This window comes from Cibotium barometz, chromosome 11, assembly GCF_041138505.1.
Source record: "Cibotium barometz isolate CiBa-2024 chromosome 11, ASM4113850v1, whole genome shotgun sequence".
Taxonomy (NCBI): domain Eukaryota; kingdom Viridiplantae; phylum Streptophyta; class Polypodiopsida; order Cyatheales; family Cibotiaceae; genus Cibotium; species Cibotium barometz.
This window is the reverse complement of record NC_141056.1, coordinates 10,111,052-10,127,645: the sequence shown is the minus strand read 5'-3', so window position 1 is coordinate 10,127,645 and position 16,594 is coordinate 10,111,052. Positions and strand designations below refer to the sequence as shown.

General features: G+C 43.2%; 1 protein-coding gene across 1 annotated transcript in view; it reads left to right on the top strand.

Moving 5' to 3' along the window:
* Positions 1–16,594, top strand: part of LOC147633736 (isocitrate dehydrogenase [NAD] catalytic subunit 5, mitochondrial-like) — a 43,779-nt gene that overhangs the window by 541 nt on the left and 26,644 nt on the right. The window contains exons 2-3 of the mRNA XM_086804766.1: positions 1,252–1,572; positions 1,783–1,944. Of these exons, the coding sequence (XP_086660892.1) occupies positions 1,252–1,572; positions 1,783–1,944 (483 nt within the window). The remainder of the gene's footprint in view (positions 1–1,251; positions 1,573–1,782; positions 1,945–16,594) is intronic.

The following is a 16,594-nucleotide window of genomic DNA, read 5'->3' as shown; positions in this document are numbered from 1 at the left end:
TGCTTGGTTTTCTTTCAATGCACTCATGAATGTATGCCACCATTTTTTTGCATTTCAATGCGATGGATGTCTGCCATCATTACTTACATTCAAAGCTGTTGATGTATGCCATGGTTCTCTGCCTTCCGAAGCGATGAATAGGCCACCGTTTCTGCATTTCTGAAGCTATGGATGTAAATCCTTTTTTTTTGGGGTGCATTTGATGTATATGGATATTATCATGTTTGCATCCAGAAGCTCTGGATGGATGTTATCAGCTTTGCATTTTGAAGTCATGGATGGATTTTATCCCATGTCGTGTTCTGAAGCTATGGATGGATCTAATTATTTTGCATTCTGAAACTATGAATGGCTATGAATGGATCTAATTATTTTGCTTTTTGAAGCTGTGTATGGCAGTTTGTTAGCTTTTTTCAGCTATGACATGTTCAGTTATTGATTGTTTTAGCATTTTAAAGCTACAGATCATAGCATCATGTTACATACCTTCACGTTTTCAAGCTTTTGCATTCTTTGCAAGGCTTCCCAGCGAATTCTTTGTTCGTGTCCAAGTTTTCTGCAATTGTCTCTGTCAAATTCTCAATATGTAAGTTTGGATATATTTCTCTTTTATGAAGACATGTATGTGATACGTAAGTTTGGATTTATTTTAACTTTATGAAGACTGTGTGTGTGTGTGTGTGCCTGTCCGTGTGGGCTGTAGAAAACTTTTACTTCCTGCTTCTTGTTTGTGGATGAATTTTAATTCTTTTGCCTGGAGTAGATACCAGCTTTGCATTTCAAAGTGGTAGAAGGATGTGTTTCATCATTCATATCTTTAAACTCATAGACGGATACTATCTTTTCACCTTTACATTGTGCTGCATTTTGAAGCTGTGAATTGCTCTCATCTTATTGCATTGTATGGGATGGAATTTGTGCATTTGAAAGCTATTTGTCATTTTGCTTTCTGAAGCTATCATTATTTTGTACTTTGAAGTCTATATCATTGTTTTGCATTCCAATGCTTTAGTTGAATATTCAATGGGCATTGCTTAGCTATTCACGATTTTGCATTTTTAAGTGGTTTATCACCATTTTGCATTTGAATGGTTATGGATCTACATCCTCAGCTGCTGATGGACAAGAAAAAGCTATGCATTATGTTGCATTTGAAAAACCATGGAGGGATAAAGCAAAGCTATGCATTATCATGCATTTGAAAACCCATTGGTGGATAGGAAGTCAAGATCTTGTTCCATTGTTATGCAGATTTTCAAAGCTGCAGGGGTGCCTATAGAGTGGGAAAAGCATCATGTGGGAACTACTGTGGATGCTCGCACTGGCAGTTTCGTAACCTTTGATAGCATGGAGTCTGTTCGTCGGAATGGCATTGGACTTAAAGGTCCCATGACAACACCAATTGGAAAAGGTCACAAATCTCTTAATCTTACTCTTCGCAAGGAGCTAGGGCTGTATGCAAATGTCAGGCCTTGTTTGAGCATTCCTGGCTATAAAACTCGATATGATAATGTCAATCTTGTAACGATTCGCGAAAACACGGAAGGTGAATACAGTGGCTTGGAACACCAGGTTAGTGGAATATTGTTCTTTAGTTGCCTTTATTTCTCATTCGTTCTGCCCTCTTGAACTATTTCAAATAGAATTTTGCACCACACATGTATGGCCTTCTTGCCAAACCTCACACACCTTATGAATGTAGTGAACATTGATCCATATGCCATTGTGCCATCTGAGGCCAAGTCAGGCACGTCTGAGTTGAATCTTGTAAAAAAATTTCAGGTTGTAAGGGGTGTGGTAGAGAGTCTGAAAATCATTACAAGGCAGGCAAGCCTCCGGGTTGCAGAGTATGCCTTCTACTATGCCCAAACAAATGGCAGGCAGCGAGTCTCAGCTATTCATAAAGCCAATATAATGAAAAAGACTGATGGATTGTTCTTGCAGGTGAGTAAAAGTTTGAATCATTGCATGTTTGTGTTGACTGCTTACATGGATTTTGATGTATTCAACTGTCAAAACTTTGGATGCCTGGAGGAAGTTTATTTATATTATGTGCATTGTGCCTTTCACAAAGTCACTCTCTCCTTTTTTTTTTTCCACACATTTGGCTTTTTCAAATGAGCTGTGTTGTGATTTGTTCAACTTTCTAATTATTTGGCACCCCCTACCCTCCTCCTCCTTCCCCTCTCCAACTACCACTGTAACATGTGGGGGATTGCTCGTAGTAAAACAACCTTAGGCTTAACTAAACTTCACTTAATTATACTTAAGAGATAGACAATGGTGTCAATGCAATGCAGCTATATTAAATGCAATGGTTACAATGAACATCTATGAATAGATCTATGCCTGTCCTAGATGAATATCTATGTCGGGAAGAGAGAGATATGCTGAGAGCTGATGTTGATTGAATGTTCCCTTCTCCAATGCTGAGGTCCACCCTTCAGATGCTAGCTTTCCTCTATCTAGGAGGCAGGAGGATGAACTGAATGCTGACTGTATGCTGATGATGCTGAATGCTGAATATGCTGAACTCCACACCCTCTTAGGGTCTTGGGCTGAAGACCACCCAACGATGAAGAGATGAATTCAGTGAACGATGCGCTTTTGTATTTATATGCTGCTGGTCGGCCAGGTACTGCTGTTGGCCAGCATGCCTATGTCTTCACGACTTCATAAATGCTCTAGATGCTGCTATCGGCTGGTTATACCTCTGTTGGCTAGTTGTAGATGCTGAGTCAGCTGGTGCTAAAGTGCTATGAATGCCTTATGTAATGCTGTAAGTGCTATAACAGCCCCATATAGATGCTGTAACTACTGTGAATAACTGCTGTAAATGCTTGGATAATACTTGATGCTCATGAATGCTATCTGCTTAATGCTTATGGATGCTAAGAATGCCATGTCACTTGTACACCAACAGGGTGTGCACGTGACAACCACCAAACACACACCAAACAACAAGAACAACACCACTTGTTTCTTTTAGTATCTCTTGTCCAACTGTTTTAATGCAGACATTTTCACCTTCTTCATCTTCCATCTTAAGTCCTCTGTTGCTTCCGCATATACCCACAAAAGCCATTAAATAAGAGTCCAATTTTATGTAGATTGAATTCATTTTCACCCATGCATGTGAAAAACAAGCCATAGGGCTGTGAGCCTCGTGGCAATCGATCTTGTCCTAATCGAAGGAGCCATACGTTGAATGACAATGTTTTTAAGTACTTGCAAACCTCAACGCATATGGCAATTAGGACGAGCTCCATTATAAAAGAGTATTTCATCACCATTGCGATCATAGTCTATCCAAAGTAGCACTGAGTAATGTTCTCTATTAGGAGTGCACAATGTCGGGAGCAAAGGTTGAGTGCTAGGGGTGGATCTCGCTTTTTACAAGGGGACGAGAGTTTCATTTTTGGGTGCATAGGGTCTCGTGAAGCAGGAAAGTCAATATTTATAAATTTCACTTTAGTTTTCAAAGTCAATAATAATTGGGCACTGCCTAGGAAGGCGAGTTTCGTTCTCCCAACTTCTTATTTGATGTATAGGCAATCAATTCCATGTGATGTCCATGTGTAGAAATCATTTTACGTGTCTACATGTGGTCCACCTTTATCTTATGACTCAACCACCCTGAAGCGCTCTTAGCACGTGTAGAAATAGAGATCTCTGATCGGGTGAAATGTTGCCTTCAATTGCTCATTCACCAAACACATACATCTCCATGTGGACTCGGACCATTTATGATCTAGACAAGACATTATTCGTAGTGTCTCTATCGGCGAAATTCATAAAAGAGCTTATGTCCCAGACTATTCTTATTGTTGATATCTCCTTGACTTTTAAATAGTTGAGTACAGTTGAAAAGCTTCTTCATAGATGAGAAAGATATAAAATGTGTCTTGAGAAAAATTGGCATTCTCCCAATTTGCATATGCAAGTGATAATTCTTGAACTTCACAAGAGAAAATTTTGATAAAGCTTCATGCCTTTCATTGTTGGATCTTGATGGAAAAGAATCTTTTCTTGATCTTCCACTTTTGGTGGATCTTCAACAAAGAAGTATAACATGAAAAGCCTTGTGAATTCTTTAATCGTATGAAAGGACTGTGATATTTTGGAAACAATTTTGGATAAATTGCTCGTCTTTTCGAGCCTTTTTAAATTTGAGTAAAGACATCGTCACCTTCCTTGAAATCCATTTGTTGTTGGTGTTTATTAGTATTGGCATATATTACATGGTTGTAGTGCCACATGCGAACAGGGCATAACTAGGGGCACTTCTTCCCTTTGGGTTTTTCCCTCTAGCACACATGGTGTGGAAGGACACCCACCTTTTCATTATTGTTGTATTTTCATATTATATATGTGTTGACTTCTTAGCTCCACACATTCCGATGCAATCCACATTTTTGTCTCTCTCTATCCATCACCATCTCTATGTATTGTGGTACGTGCTTGCTTCTGGGTAGTTCTAGCTCCCCTGGGCCAACAGTGGTAATAGAGCCTTGCCCTAAGCCCTAATCTCCTATCACGTCTTGTCCACGTAGCTACTGTCATGTCTTGTCCATGCATCTGCTAGCTTTGGTTCACCATCGCCAACCAATGCTGCTAAGAACCGATGAGACATGCGCTAAGGCAGCATTTGACACCAGCCATTGCCAATGCTGTTCACCCAACAATGGATCATCATCCGAAGTGAGGTCGACGGACTTGACCATACTGTGGTGCACGCTCTTGCTCGAAGGCTGTCAATCGTGGGTGGAGCCACCGGCAGTGGTGGCAAGCTCTGCACTCGCGCCGCCGACTGACCCGGGGGGGTGGGCAAGAAGGTGGGCGGTGGCGCCCGTTAACCCTGCCTGCATCTTTGCCATCCGTTTGTTGGGGTCCCTCGTCACATCCATTCCAGGGTGCCTTTTTCATCGGGCTTGAAGTGTCAGCTGTAGCACCGGGGGCCCTTGTTGCTTCTCTGCCAAGCCAGCTTCTCGAGTGGGTGTCGCCGCTTTGTCTAGCTTTAGGCCCGAACCCTTTCCATCGTTGTTTCTCTACTGTAACAGTCGGGCTCTCGTCCCCTCTCCAACAACAGACCTCTGAGATGCTGGAGAGCGGACTGTTAGCGATGGCATGGGGAGATGGTGGAGAGGTTTATGTAAATCAGCCTGTTGGCTTTGAGATGCCTAGTCATGAAAGCGAAGTATGCAAGCTTCGAAAAGCATTTTATGGTCTCAAACAAGGTCCTCGAGCTTGGCATATATTACGTGGTTGTTGAACATGGCATAACTAGGGGCACTTTTTTCCTTTGGGTTTTCCCCCCCAGCTCACATGGTGTGAATGGACACCCACCTTTTCATTATTGTTGTTTTTTCATATTATATATTGGCTGACTTCTCAGCTCCACACATTCCAATGCAATCCGCAGTTTTGCATGTCTCTACCCATCACCATCTTTGTGTACTATGGTATGTGCTTGCTTGTGTGTAGCTCTAGCTCCCTTGGGCCAACAATTACTTACCTTCTTATGCTTCTTGAGACCTTTTAATGTTTGCACTTGTGAAAAGGCAATATGGAGGTCCATGACATACCGAGATACTCACTTGTTTGTTTGTACAAAGGCTCTTAGGCAACCACATGGTTGTCTTGATTCAAGACTGTGCCAATGCAACTGCCATGCATCCCACTCAATCATGAATGGCCTTTGGAGGTGTGGCTAGCATGGGTCCATACACGATATATGGTAGCATTTGGCTTCTCTTTACAACAGAGTATCGCCCACGAAGAGGATTTCCTTGGAAGTACAGATGCCGGTTATGAGCCTTGCAAAGTCATCGACGATGCGGGAGCATATTAACAAGCTGTTTGCTCTTCAACAGGAAGTTCTTCAGGCTCGGAAGGAGATATCGTTAGAGGACATGGCCATATCGTTGCTCTCGCATTTGCCCTCTTAGTACTCAGCATTTTATTTGTCTTTGATTACCAGTGTGGCAGGCTCAGCACCATTACTTGGGAGGAGCTTGTGCCCATGGTCTTGGACCAGGAGGAAAGATTCACGAACCCTCCACAGGGCGGAGGTTCAGAGGCCTTAACTGGCCAACGGTCGAAAGGCCGTAACACGGGCAAAGGGAAGGCTTCATCGGAGAAGTCTTCCGAGAAGAAGTCTGACGCTGACCGCGAGAAACTAAAGGCAGAGAGGACCTGTAATGATTGTGGCGAGAAAGGCCACTATTGGAGGCAGTGTCGCAAGCGGAAGACCGAGAAGGGTAAAGACTCCTCAGCAGCAATCATGAAGACTCCGGCTTTTGTGCACTTGGAGGTTATGGACACTGATGTTTCATTTTCTTCAGGCAGGGAGGAGGTTGAAGGATTCTCCGCAACGGATACTCGGGAGTGGATTCTAGACAGTAGTGCTTCCAGGCACATGACTCCTTCCCGTTCAGATTTACAGGATCTCTGTAGGTATTCTGGTCACATTGGGGATACATCCACTATCTCAGTTCACAGTGAGGGCAGGTTGGAGATAGTTTCCGATTGCAGAGGGGGGAAGCATTCCTCCCAGGTGTTGTATGTTCCGTCCCTTGGTTTTCATCTGTTGTCAGTGCATCAGGTTTGCAAGACTGGTGTACGGGTGGAGTTTGATGAGCATTTTGTTGCTCTCCGGGACAAGGCAACAGGCTAGGTAGTTTGGGAAGGCGGAGTGGAGAATGGAGTTTACAAGCTTTCGGCACTCTCTAGGTCCTCAGTTTTGTGATGAGTGGCAGTCTGGTAATGGCCACTTAAGTGTGGATACGCTGCAGGTGCAGGCTTTCCGGGACCAGATGGAGGATAGCTTGCCAGTTGATGGTAGCAGTTGGCAGGAACTTTCCAGTACTGATGTTGGTGGTTCTTGTGCTCGTCAGTCAGAGAAAACTTTACAGGTGACCTATGCTCTGATGTCTTGTAGCATTCGGGACAAAGAAACTCTTGTAGATGAGGATGTTCTTTCCACGGGGACCTCTTGGAAAGCCAGGCAGGTGGCAGTTGATTACTTGCAAAAGGAGGTGGTTGTTGCACATTCTCCAGGCTTTGTGGTTCCGGATTTAGAGGGGGTGGTTAACAGCCTTGCGTGGTCTTCAGTGGGTTTCCAGGACTTGGCTTTCCACTGTAACAGGTGTTGATCCTTGTGAGCAATGTGATGCCTCTTTGACTTGGAAGCAGAATGGTTCATTGATTTGGTTGTTGGACACCAGATTGGACGTGAGCTTCCTTATGAGGCAGTTGAGCTCATGTTTGCAGATGACTCTTTGGGAGGTAGGATTGCGTATCTTGTGGTTTCTGCAACATGCAAAGGATCATGGACTCTTCTACACAGGAGGGGGATTGATGGATGGAGTCCGACTCCACGGTTGGAGTGACTCAGATTGGGGAGGAGATCCAGACACGAGGAGATCTACTTCAGGCCCAGGAGCAGTAAGAGCCGTCATGTTTTGCCTTGTCGTCGACAGAGGCACAGTACCGGGCTGCTTGTGATGCTGTGGTGAGGTTGCAGAGGTTGCATGGTAGGATTGGGCTTCCACTGGAGGAACCCACGGTCATCGAGAGGCACTTTGTTCGTGAACAGATCGTTGCTGATGACATCTTGCTAGAGTTCTATTCGACGGAGGACAGTATGGTGGACCTCTTCACGAAGTCGCTATTTGAGGATTTGCTTAGGTGGCACCCCAGGCTCCAGCTCCCTGTGGTTGGTTTCACAGCCAGGAGCTGAGAGGGGGTGTTAGAAGTCATCTCCTATCTTTATGTAGACACTAGGGCCTTTGTTGTGGGTGTGCCCGCCCTTGTAGGTGTTCTCATTTTTCCTCACTCCCCGTATTTTTCCCCCATTTTTTCCCATTTTTTTGTGGCTTGGGTGGCAGTCCTGTGGTGGCAGGAGGACCTTGATCTTGGCTGACTGCATCTGTGTATATGTTGGAGGTGGCCGACTGTCTTGCACAGGTCGTGGACCTTCTTGATGTTGGCCGACACCTCTGCTGCTGGCTGACTGTACACGTCAGCAGGTCGTGGAGTATTTGGTCTTGTCGGCTGCCCTACAGCAGGCCGATTGCTGTTTGGGGGCCATATAAAATGGCCCCACAGCCTCTTGCCACATTGAGTATTGTATTCAGGATTCTTCTTGTGTATATATAGTAGAGTTATACGCCTCTCTCTCCATTGCTGTTTTTTCTGCACTTGCTCGTGTTCCCAGATTTGGTCATCATCTCCGCTGCGTATTTTGACAGATCTAAATCAGCATATTCTAGGCGCCTAGCTCAAGTGGAGGAGGATCCTCAAATCCAGGCAATGGGTGCTCACTTCAAGGGTTTCTTAGGGTTTTGCTTAAGGGTTAATCATTCCCTAATCACTTGTCCTCCAACCTATATAAGAGGCTCACATCTAATGGAAGAGTACTTTCACTTTCTTATCATTATGTTGTGAATATGTTGCTATTAACCCTAATCCCATGTGATCAGTTTAGCTTAATGTTTCCTTCATCATGAGCTTCATCTCTTCTTTGATCCACCATGAAAGCCAACATGGTATCAGAGCTTAGATCCAACTCACCCTTATCTCTATTAGCTCATGGTTTAGCTCAGTTAATCTCATTAGCACTTATGCTTATTATTAATTGATCTATAATCTCATCTTTTCAAAACTTCATCTTCTCCCTTCACTACTGCTCATTGGAGGTTTCAAATCAAGAGCTATAGCCAACCATTGCTCAAACCATCGCTTGAGGCCTCACCACACCTCAAAGGTGTAGCCCGCAGCAGTATCATCTACACCGAATTGTGCACTGAAGCAGCTGCCATCACCATTTTCCAAGAAGCTTCAAATCTGTGTTTTTCTTAGATCCCGGGCGATGCAAGCCAAATTGGCATCAATCCTCTTGGCGCTAGGGGTTTTTGGACCTTCCCAACACACTAATGGTGCTGGTTTTTGCAGAAATTGGCTCCTTGTAGGAGATCTCAGTCTGGGTACTTGCACAAACCCTCTTTTGTAATATTGTAATTAATCCATGGTTATATTGCTTAAAGACATGTTTAAGGTGGCTACTCTCATGTAGAGGCATTGCTATTCAAGTCCCAAAAGGATTTTGAGCTCTCATAAGCTAATTTGCCCAAAATCATCACTCCAAGTTGACCCATTCTTTGCACTACAAACAATTAATTACCTCTGCTAATCAAGTGATTCATGCTAATCATTGATTAACAGAAAATTACTTTGTAATACCTTGATTAGTGCTAGAGGTTTTTTGGGCATTTTATGCTTGAATCTACATATTTGGATGTTGCTAAACCTCTGTAAAACAGCAAATCAAAATTTCCCCTTGATTTGAGTGGTCAATTTGTTAATCCAAAAACAGGGTATAAATCTGCATTAGCATTGTTTGGAACAATGGGATTTATGAGCTCATATGCATCATGCAAATCATTGATCATGCTCATTAATCAATTATACAAGGGCAAGACAATTGTCATGGATAAGACTAAGACTCCCTTATGCATATTTATTGCATTATCTTTTGAAAGGGATAGACATCATCATGTAAGGCTTTATGAACACATTGAGAAAACGTTTGAAGAATGCATTTTTTTATGTAGGTACCACATGTAGACTCTATCTTTGTAGTAAAAAATGAGACCATCTTTGCCTACGTGGATTTCATAACACAATGAAATCAAGGATGAATACCAAGAGCTACATCTACATCGACAAGATCAAGAGCTACCTCAACAAGAGCATGCTTTTAGTTTGGTAATCATTATCTGTGGGATTCTACAACGAACTAAAGCATGGAGGAATTCTTCATCAACATCATCCACAATACATGTAATACCTTTTAGATCAATCTTTGGTAAGAGATTCAATGGATCAATCTTTGGTAAGAGATTCAATGGATCAATCTTTCTTTCAATGGTTTGCTTCATTTAAGGAGGGGACAAGGAATGCACTAATAGGTGCTTCAATCAATGATGCTGAGACCACCACATGGTCTATATCCTATGCTTCCTTCATGGAGCTATTGGATCTTTTATCATTGATGCTTGTCTCAAGGCATATATGTTCGGCATCGACATTCACATCTTCATCGAACACATCTACATCCGGGTGCTTTGTCGTGGCCCATGAGTCTAAGAGGACGAGCCAAGATTCCATTGCTTGGAAACGTCGCCGCAAAAGGATCTACATTGGCATCGAAGGGGGATTCTTCCTCCCCTTTTAGTTCAATTTATGTTTTGAGTCAAGGGTTCTCTGCTCGGGTAGTCTCCCAAAATCTGAATATTTCGAATATCATCTTATTGACACCAACAGGGCCTACCTACTTGTAGTCACCTCTCTATCCTAAGCGAAATGTAAACATAACTAGAATTCTAGCATTTGTCATCAACTTCTGACATTATAAACCACCATGAGTAAGACCTACGGGCACTTGGATAGTCATCATAACCAGAGTTGTAAATAGTAAGTTGTAACTAGAGCTAGCATTGTCACATTAGTAGCCATGGATACTTTGTTGAGGGAGGGTGTTGAAAACAATACACCAAAATATCATACATGTGACATTGGGGATAAGAGCATATGGTTCATAATTCAATGCTCTTTTTGTAAAAGTGGCTTATTCTAGCTTAGAGTAGTGTTTGTTGTTTTAACTTAGAGTAGGCCTTGTTTAGTCTTTTCTTTCTTGCTCTAGCTTAATATAGACTTAGTTTGGTTCTTTGCTATGTTTTGTGATTATTTGTTGTTATACCTTAGAGCAGACGTTGAGTGCTAGTCTCTATTATGGCTGAGTGTGTCCATCACCTTCGGAGAGTGATAGAAACTCAGTTCGCTGGTTTTATAAAGCATGTTCTTTTGGACTAACCTTATATAAACCTGCACCTACTCTTGGGCACTGATGACATGAGTAGGGATGTCATAGCTTATTGTCCACGCTATGCATGATAGAGTTGATGAACCTACACTTCATGTTTGGACAGACATTGGAGTTAATGGTTGCACTTTTGAGTCGAAGTCTTTTTTAAAGTTTAGCTTAATGTTTGGTTCTGGCTCTTAGTGCTTTAGGTCTAGAGTTTACAGTTCTCTGTTTTGCTATTTTGTTTTTTGTTTTGATTTGTTTTTTTTTTTGGTTTTTTGTTTTGTTTGTTTTTGTTTTTTTTTTTTGGGTTTTTTGTTTTTTGTTTTTTTTTTGTTAATGTCTTAATTAAAAGTCTTCGTTTGGTATTATCTTTCGATTTCGTCTCCTTAGTAGCTAGGTTTGTTAGTTTATTTATTTTTGATCTTTCAAATGCTTTGTTTTTGTCTTTGTCCTTCTTCACTATTATTTCTTTTTCAAATCTCTCAATTTGTAAGTTCAGATTTTTCTGACCTTATGAAGGTATATAAGAGCATATGGTTCATAGGTCTTATAGCCATCTTATACTTGGTAGACTTTGGTCAAATGAGGATCTAAAGCAGCATATTCTAGGCGCATAGCTCAAGTGGAGGAGGATCTTGCTTTCCCTCAAATCTAGGCAATGGGTGCTCACTTCAAGGATTTCTTAGGGTTTTACTTAAGGGCTTATCATTCCCTAATCATTTGTACTCCAGTCTATATAAGAGGCTCATATCTAATGGAAGAGTACAATGCTCACTTTCGCTTTCTCATCATTATGTTGTCATTAATCCTAATCTCATGTGATTAGTATTAACCATGGTTGTTTCTTGTACCGGTACGAACCAATTCGTACCATACGGTTCGTATGGTACGATATCGTACGATACCGTACAGTGCGAATTTAAAAATAAAAAATAAAAAATATCCCCTCTCTCTCTCTCTCTCTCTCTCTCTCTCTCTCTCTCTCTTCTCGAAATAGATCCCAAATGCTCAACAAAAATAGAAATCCTGCTCAACAATTAAAGACGGAAGATCCCAAATGCCCGCAATACTTCTCAACTTTCGTGTCCACTCAGTATTCCATACGGGGTTGCTGAGAGACCCAAAAAAGATGGCAAGGTAGATTGGTAGTGTACACTTGATTGGTAGGATGAGGAGAGAATCTTGCTACATCACTTGGAGATCCCTGGTATAGGTAGGCTAGATAGTCAGATCCTCAAGTTATGTACAAGGGAGAAGATTTGTTGTCATGACCCTGTGAAATTGGTACAACATAAGTGTGAACATGGTGGTCAGTGAGCAAGGATTCATACTTGGGTGGCCGGACAAAAGGTAACATGTGTGGATAACCCCAAGTGTGAAGGGGGACCAAGGGATAATTATTTTAAGGTTTATAACCTTGGGTGGCCCCTAGGAAAGTTTTAATAAACTTTATGGCCCCTAGGATATTTATGGGGAGAGGGGGCTACTCCACTTTTAGAGTACACGTCTCCCTCTCTATCTCTCTCTAGCTTTTTGGAAAGGAAGGCTAGCGGGTGGCGCAAGGAAAAAGGTGGGAGTTTCTGAAAACAGAGGGCATACAAGCTGGTTGCAGGGCTGCTCCTCGCTTACTCTTGCCTTTGGAGAGATTGTAGGAGGGCAGCGCTATTTTGAACCCTGGGAAAACAGCTACAGAGTTTCTTCCCTTTCTCTGTCTGTTAACTGCATGCATACGCAGAGGCGTACTTCATCGTGGAGAGACTGGCGGGCAGGGGCTGAATAGTGTATGGACCTCTCCCTTTCTGTGGTGAACACCTGCGCAGATTTGCAAAAGATACAGGTTTCATGGGGAAGAAGCTAAAGTCTGATTGCTGGCTACAGAACAGAGATTCACGACTCTCTCTCTCTCTCTTTAGTTCTTGAAGAGCTGGTTGGTTGCTGAATTGCTGTGACTTGGTTGAACACAATGCTAATCAATACACTTAAATACACTAAGATTTGAAGGACACTTGCTCAAGTACAAGAAGTAAAATGCTGAATTGACAAGAGACACACAATGAGCCGGAACGGCCGACCCCTCCCTTGAGTAAATTGTATTACTATTGGAGAAATTCAATACATAGCTTCACGGGCATCCATTGCCAAATCCTCCATGCCAATGCATATGAAATTCAGCATTTAGAAAACAATGGTATGTCGATGTAGATCACCAAGGAGCTGCCTTGATGCCCGGCCCGACTTCAGTGCCCATATGCTCTACCATTGGCTCTATGTTCTACCAAGCAAGGTAGCAACATCTTCAAGAGCACATAGGACAAGAGAAATACTACACAGGGCGGCTAAACAAGGAGTCCTGCCCTTCTACTGAATAAGTAATGACAACATATTGTCCAATTAACTTACCAGTCTTCATAGAAGTTGTTGCAAGCGGAAGCCTTCGCGTTGGAAGCTTTAGAAGTGTTGATATCTTCGATTTGCCACAATCCTTCGCGACAAAAGTCTTCAAGAGGATGAAGGGAACCTTGGGAAATCTTCCCCTATGGTTCAATTTGAGAAAGGAAGGCTGAAATTAGGATTTTCAGCAAAAAGATCAAAAATTACAGCAAAAATGAGAGCTGTTTTGCTGAATTTCAGTCATTGGGAGTGAGTAGGAGAGTGACTAGCACTTGGAAACACTCTTGGAAGCTTGGAAAACACCCTAGCAAGTTGGGTATGGCTATGGAGAGCTTGGAAATGGAGAGAAATGGTGGAAAAACAGAGTTTTCAGCCTCCAAAAATCTTCATGAAGAGAAAACACGAATTTTCTCTTAATAAGTAAGTGAATTGGGGTCCAATCAGGTGAGAGAACATGGGGAGATACCCATTTATGAGTAAAAAGGGAGGATCAGGTCCTAGACATTGAGTCTTGTCCGCCTTGGGACTTCAGTGCGTGTGAACTTGGAAGAGGTCATAATTTATAAGTGGGACTTCAGTGAGCGTGAACTTGGAAGAGGTCATAATTTATAAGTGACTTTTGGGCGCCCAAACTTTAATGAAGTGGGAACGCACTCACTTATAAATATTGGCTAAGTCCTAAGGGCTATTTGAGCCTAGATTGGGTAATACTTACCACCTATTCACATGCCACACAACCATGTCAGCAGACAGTTTCACACACACGGTTCACGGGCGGGCGTCCCCTTACCCGGAACTACACATAGGTCATGCAGGCATGAAAACAGCATGCAATTTCATTTGCAGGCAAGCACATAAAGATGCTATGCAATGCAGCATTGGCATGAGCAATTTCCGTTCATGAAACCATATAAGACCAGGCGTTTCCAGGCAAGTATATGCGATATCAAACCCAGTGGAAAGCCAATCCTCGAGGCGTTTCCGGGCATGTACACAAAGGCACAAGTCCCAGCGGAAAGCCAAGTCCTCCAGATATTCCGGGCATGATAACGTCAAGTCCCAACGGAATATCATATCCAACTATACACCATGACACATAGGCACATTCCATAAGCCATGGACACCAATCCAATATGTACATAGTGTGAAAGCAAGAGTGAACCATTCGGGTGGCCAAATGGTGACATTCCCCCCCGCTTCTAAACAGTTGTCCGTAACTGAAATGCATCCAAATATGTCTGAAGCACATGCGGGCAATCTTTGAAGAACTCTTCATCTACCCATTTAGCATTAATGGGAAGATAGTTCTTAAACTTCACAAGGTAACGCCTCACAACCTTGCCTGCAGCAAGCTTGCGTTCCTTGTGATACACAATCTGCTCTAGCTGCAAGATCTCCTCAAGGTCATCCACTTTTGGTGGATCCTCAACGACCATTTCACTGGGCTCCGGCCCCACATACTTGCGAAGGAGACTCACATGAAAAGCATTGTGTATGTGCCAATGACTAGGTAATGCCAATCTGAAAGCCACTTCATTGATCTTCTCGATCACTCGAAAAGGCCCATAGTACCTGGTTGCAAGCTTAGGATATGCACCCTCTTTCCCAGGCCTCTTTGCAAGTCTTGCTTTCTCAAATTTCAACAATACCCAATCATTCTCTTTAACATCCAATTGCCTTCTATGCTTGTCGGCAGCCTTTTTATGCTTGTCTTGTGACCTTGCAATGGCTGTCCGCACCTGAGCAAAAGCAATATCCAAGTCTCTTGCATGGGGCAATGAGGACTCACATCTGTCGTGCCTTGGTGTAGCCTTTGGAATCTGAAACCGGCCTCTAGTAGAAACCAAAGTGCGGGAGACTAGCAGTCACCCAAACCAATTGTAGTCCAGCAGATGAAACAAATAAATGGGAGCTAGAGTGCTCCAATACGAAAAGAAGAACGACACCTTTTGGCCCCAAAGCTTGGCGCCCCTTTTGGTATTTCTTTATTCAAATTCAATCGAAAAGTTTAAATGAGTCTGCATGTCCAATCTGCCAATCCTCTGGACCTCTTAGCATAGAGGTTACACACAACTTTGTGTCCCAAAAACACCACACTGTTATCTCCTCTAATCTGCTAAGACAGTGCATCCATGACTCCTTGAATATGCATCTAACTGGCCCATGCACATAGCCACAAACTCAGCCATGAAAACAGTCCACAAACTCTTCCAAATCAGTCCAAAAATTTGCCATGTTTCCACCCTCCAAACTGCCAAACCCTTCCTCTCACAAAGGGCCAGAGAAACGACTCCGAAACAGTCACGACCCAGTGAAAAGAGAGACTTAGTTTGACACTTCTTGCAGTCCCATCTGCTCACAAAGACAGAGACTTACAGTCCTTGTGTCGCTTTTCACAAGAGAGGAGGCGTGAGAAAAGCCCTGTTCTGTCCTGCCCTCTTGTCTTGCACCTGCTGTTTTTATAAAGGTTATAAACCTTTGAACCTTTGTTCCTTTTCATCCCCTCCACACATGGGGTTATAAACATTAGTTCCCTTTTGTCCCCAAGTATGAACCTTAAACATATATCTTGCTCACCGACCACCATGCTCACACTTATGCTGCACAAATTCATAGGGTCATGATAGAATCTCTCCTCCATAGCTTTGCAGTATCGTGCCTAGATCTAGGTAGACTAGGCTTGATGGAGTGGTGGTGGTCTGCGTCCGGGAGTCGTGGTCTCCTGGAAGCTCTGATCCCTGAGGCTCTTTGTAGTGTGAGCCCTCGTCAAGAGGTAGATGATACAGGGGGATGGAAATGTGGCTCGCTGATAGGCTTGAAGAAGCTAGTGATCTTTGGCTTGGATCTCTGGTTCTACACTTGTAGAAGCCTCTCTATGTTGGTGTAGCTCAAGGAGGAAAAGGCCTAAGCATCTCTGATCACGATACTCCATCACCTGGCTAAGTGGGCCAAAACCCTCTTTGAACAAGCAGTGGTATCTCCCTCTGATCTCATAATATACAAGGCTGTTCCTGTCTTAATCAGACACCAGGGCCTCTGTTGTGGGTGTGCCCGCCCTGTATAGGTGTTTTATCATTTTTCCTCACTCCCCGTATTTCTTCCCCATTTTTTTCCATTTTTTCCTTGGTGTGGGTGGATGCCACATGCTGGCAGGAGCCTCTGATGCTGGCCGATTGCACTCATGTGTTCCTGAAGACTGGCCGACTTGATCAGAGGAGGTCGTGGTATTTTTTTGCTGGCCGACTGGCTTTGCCCAGTCGTGGAGGGCTGGTGGCACTTCATGCGTTGGCCGACTGCATCCATGGGGCCATATAAATAGGCCCCATGATCCCC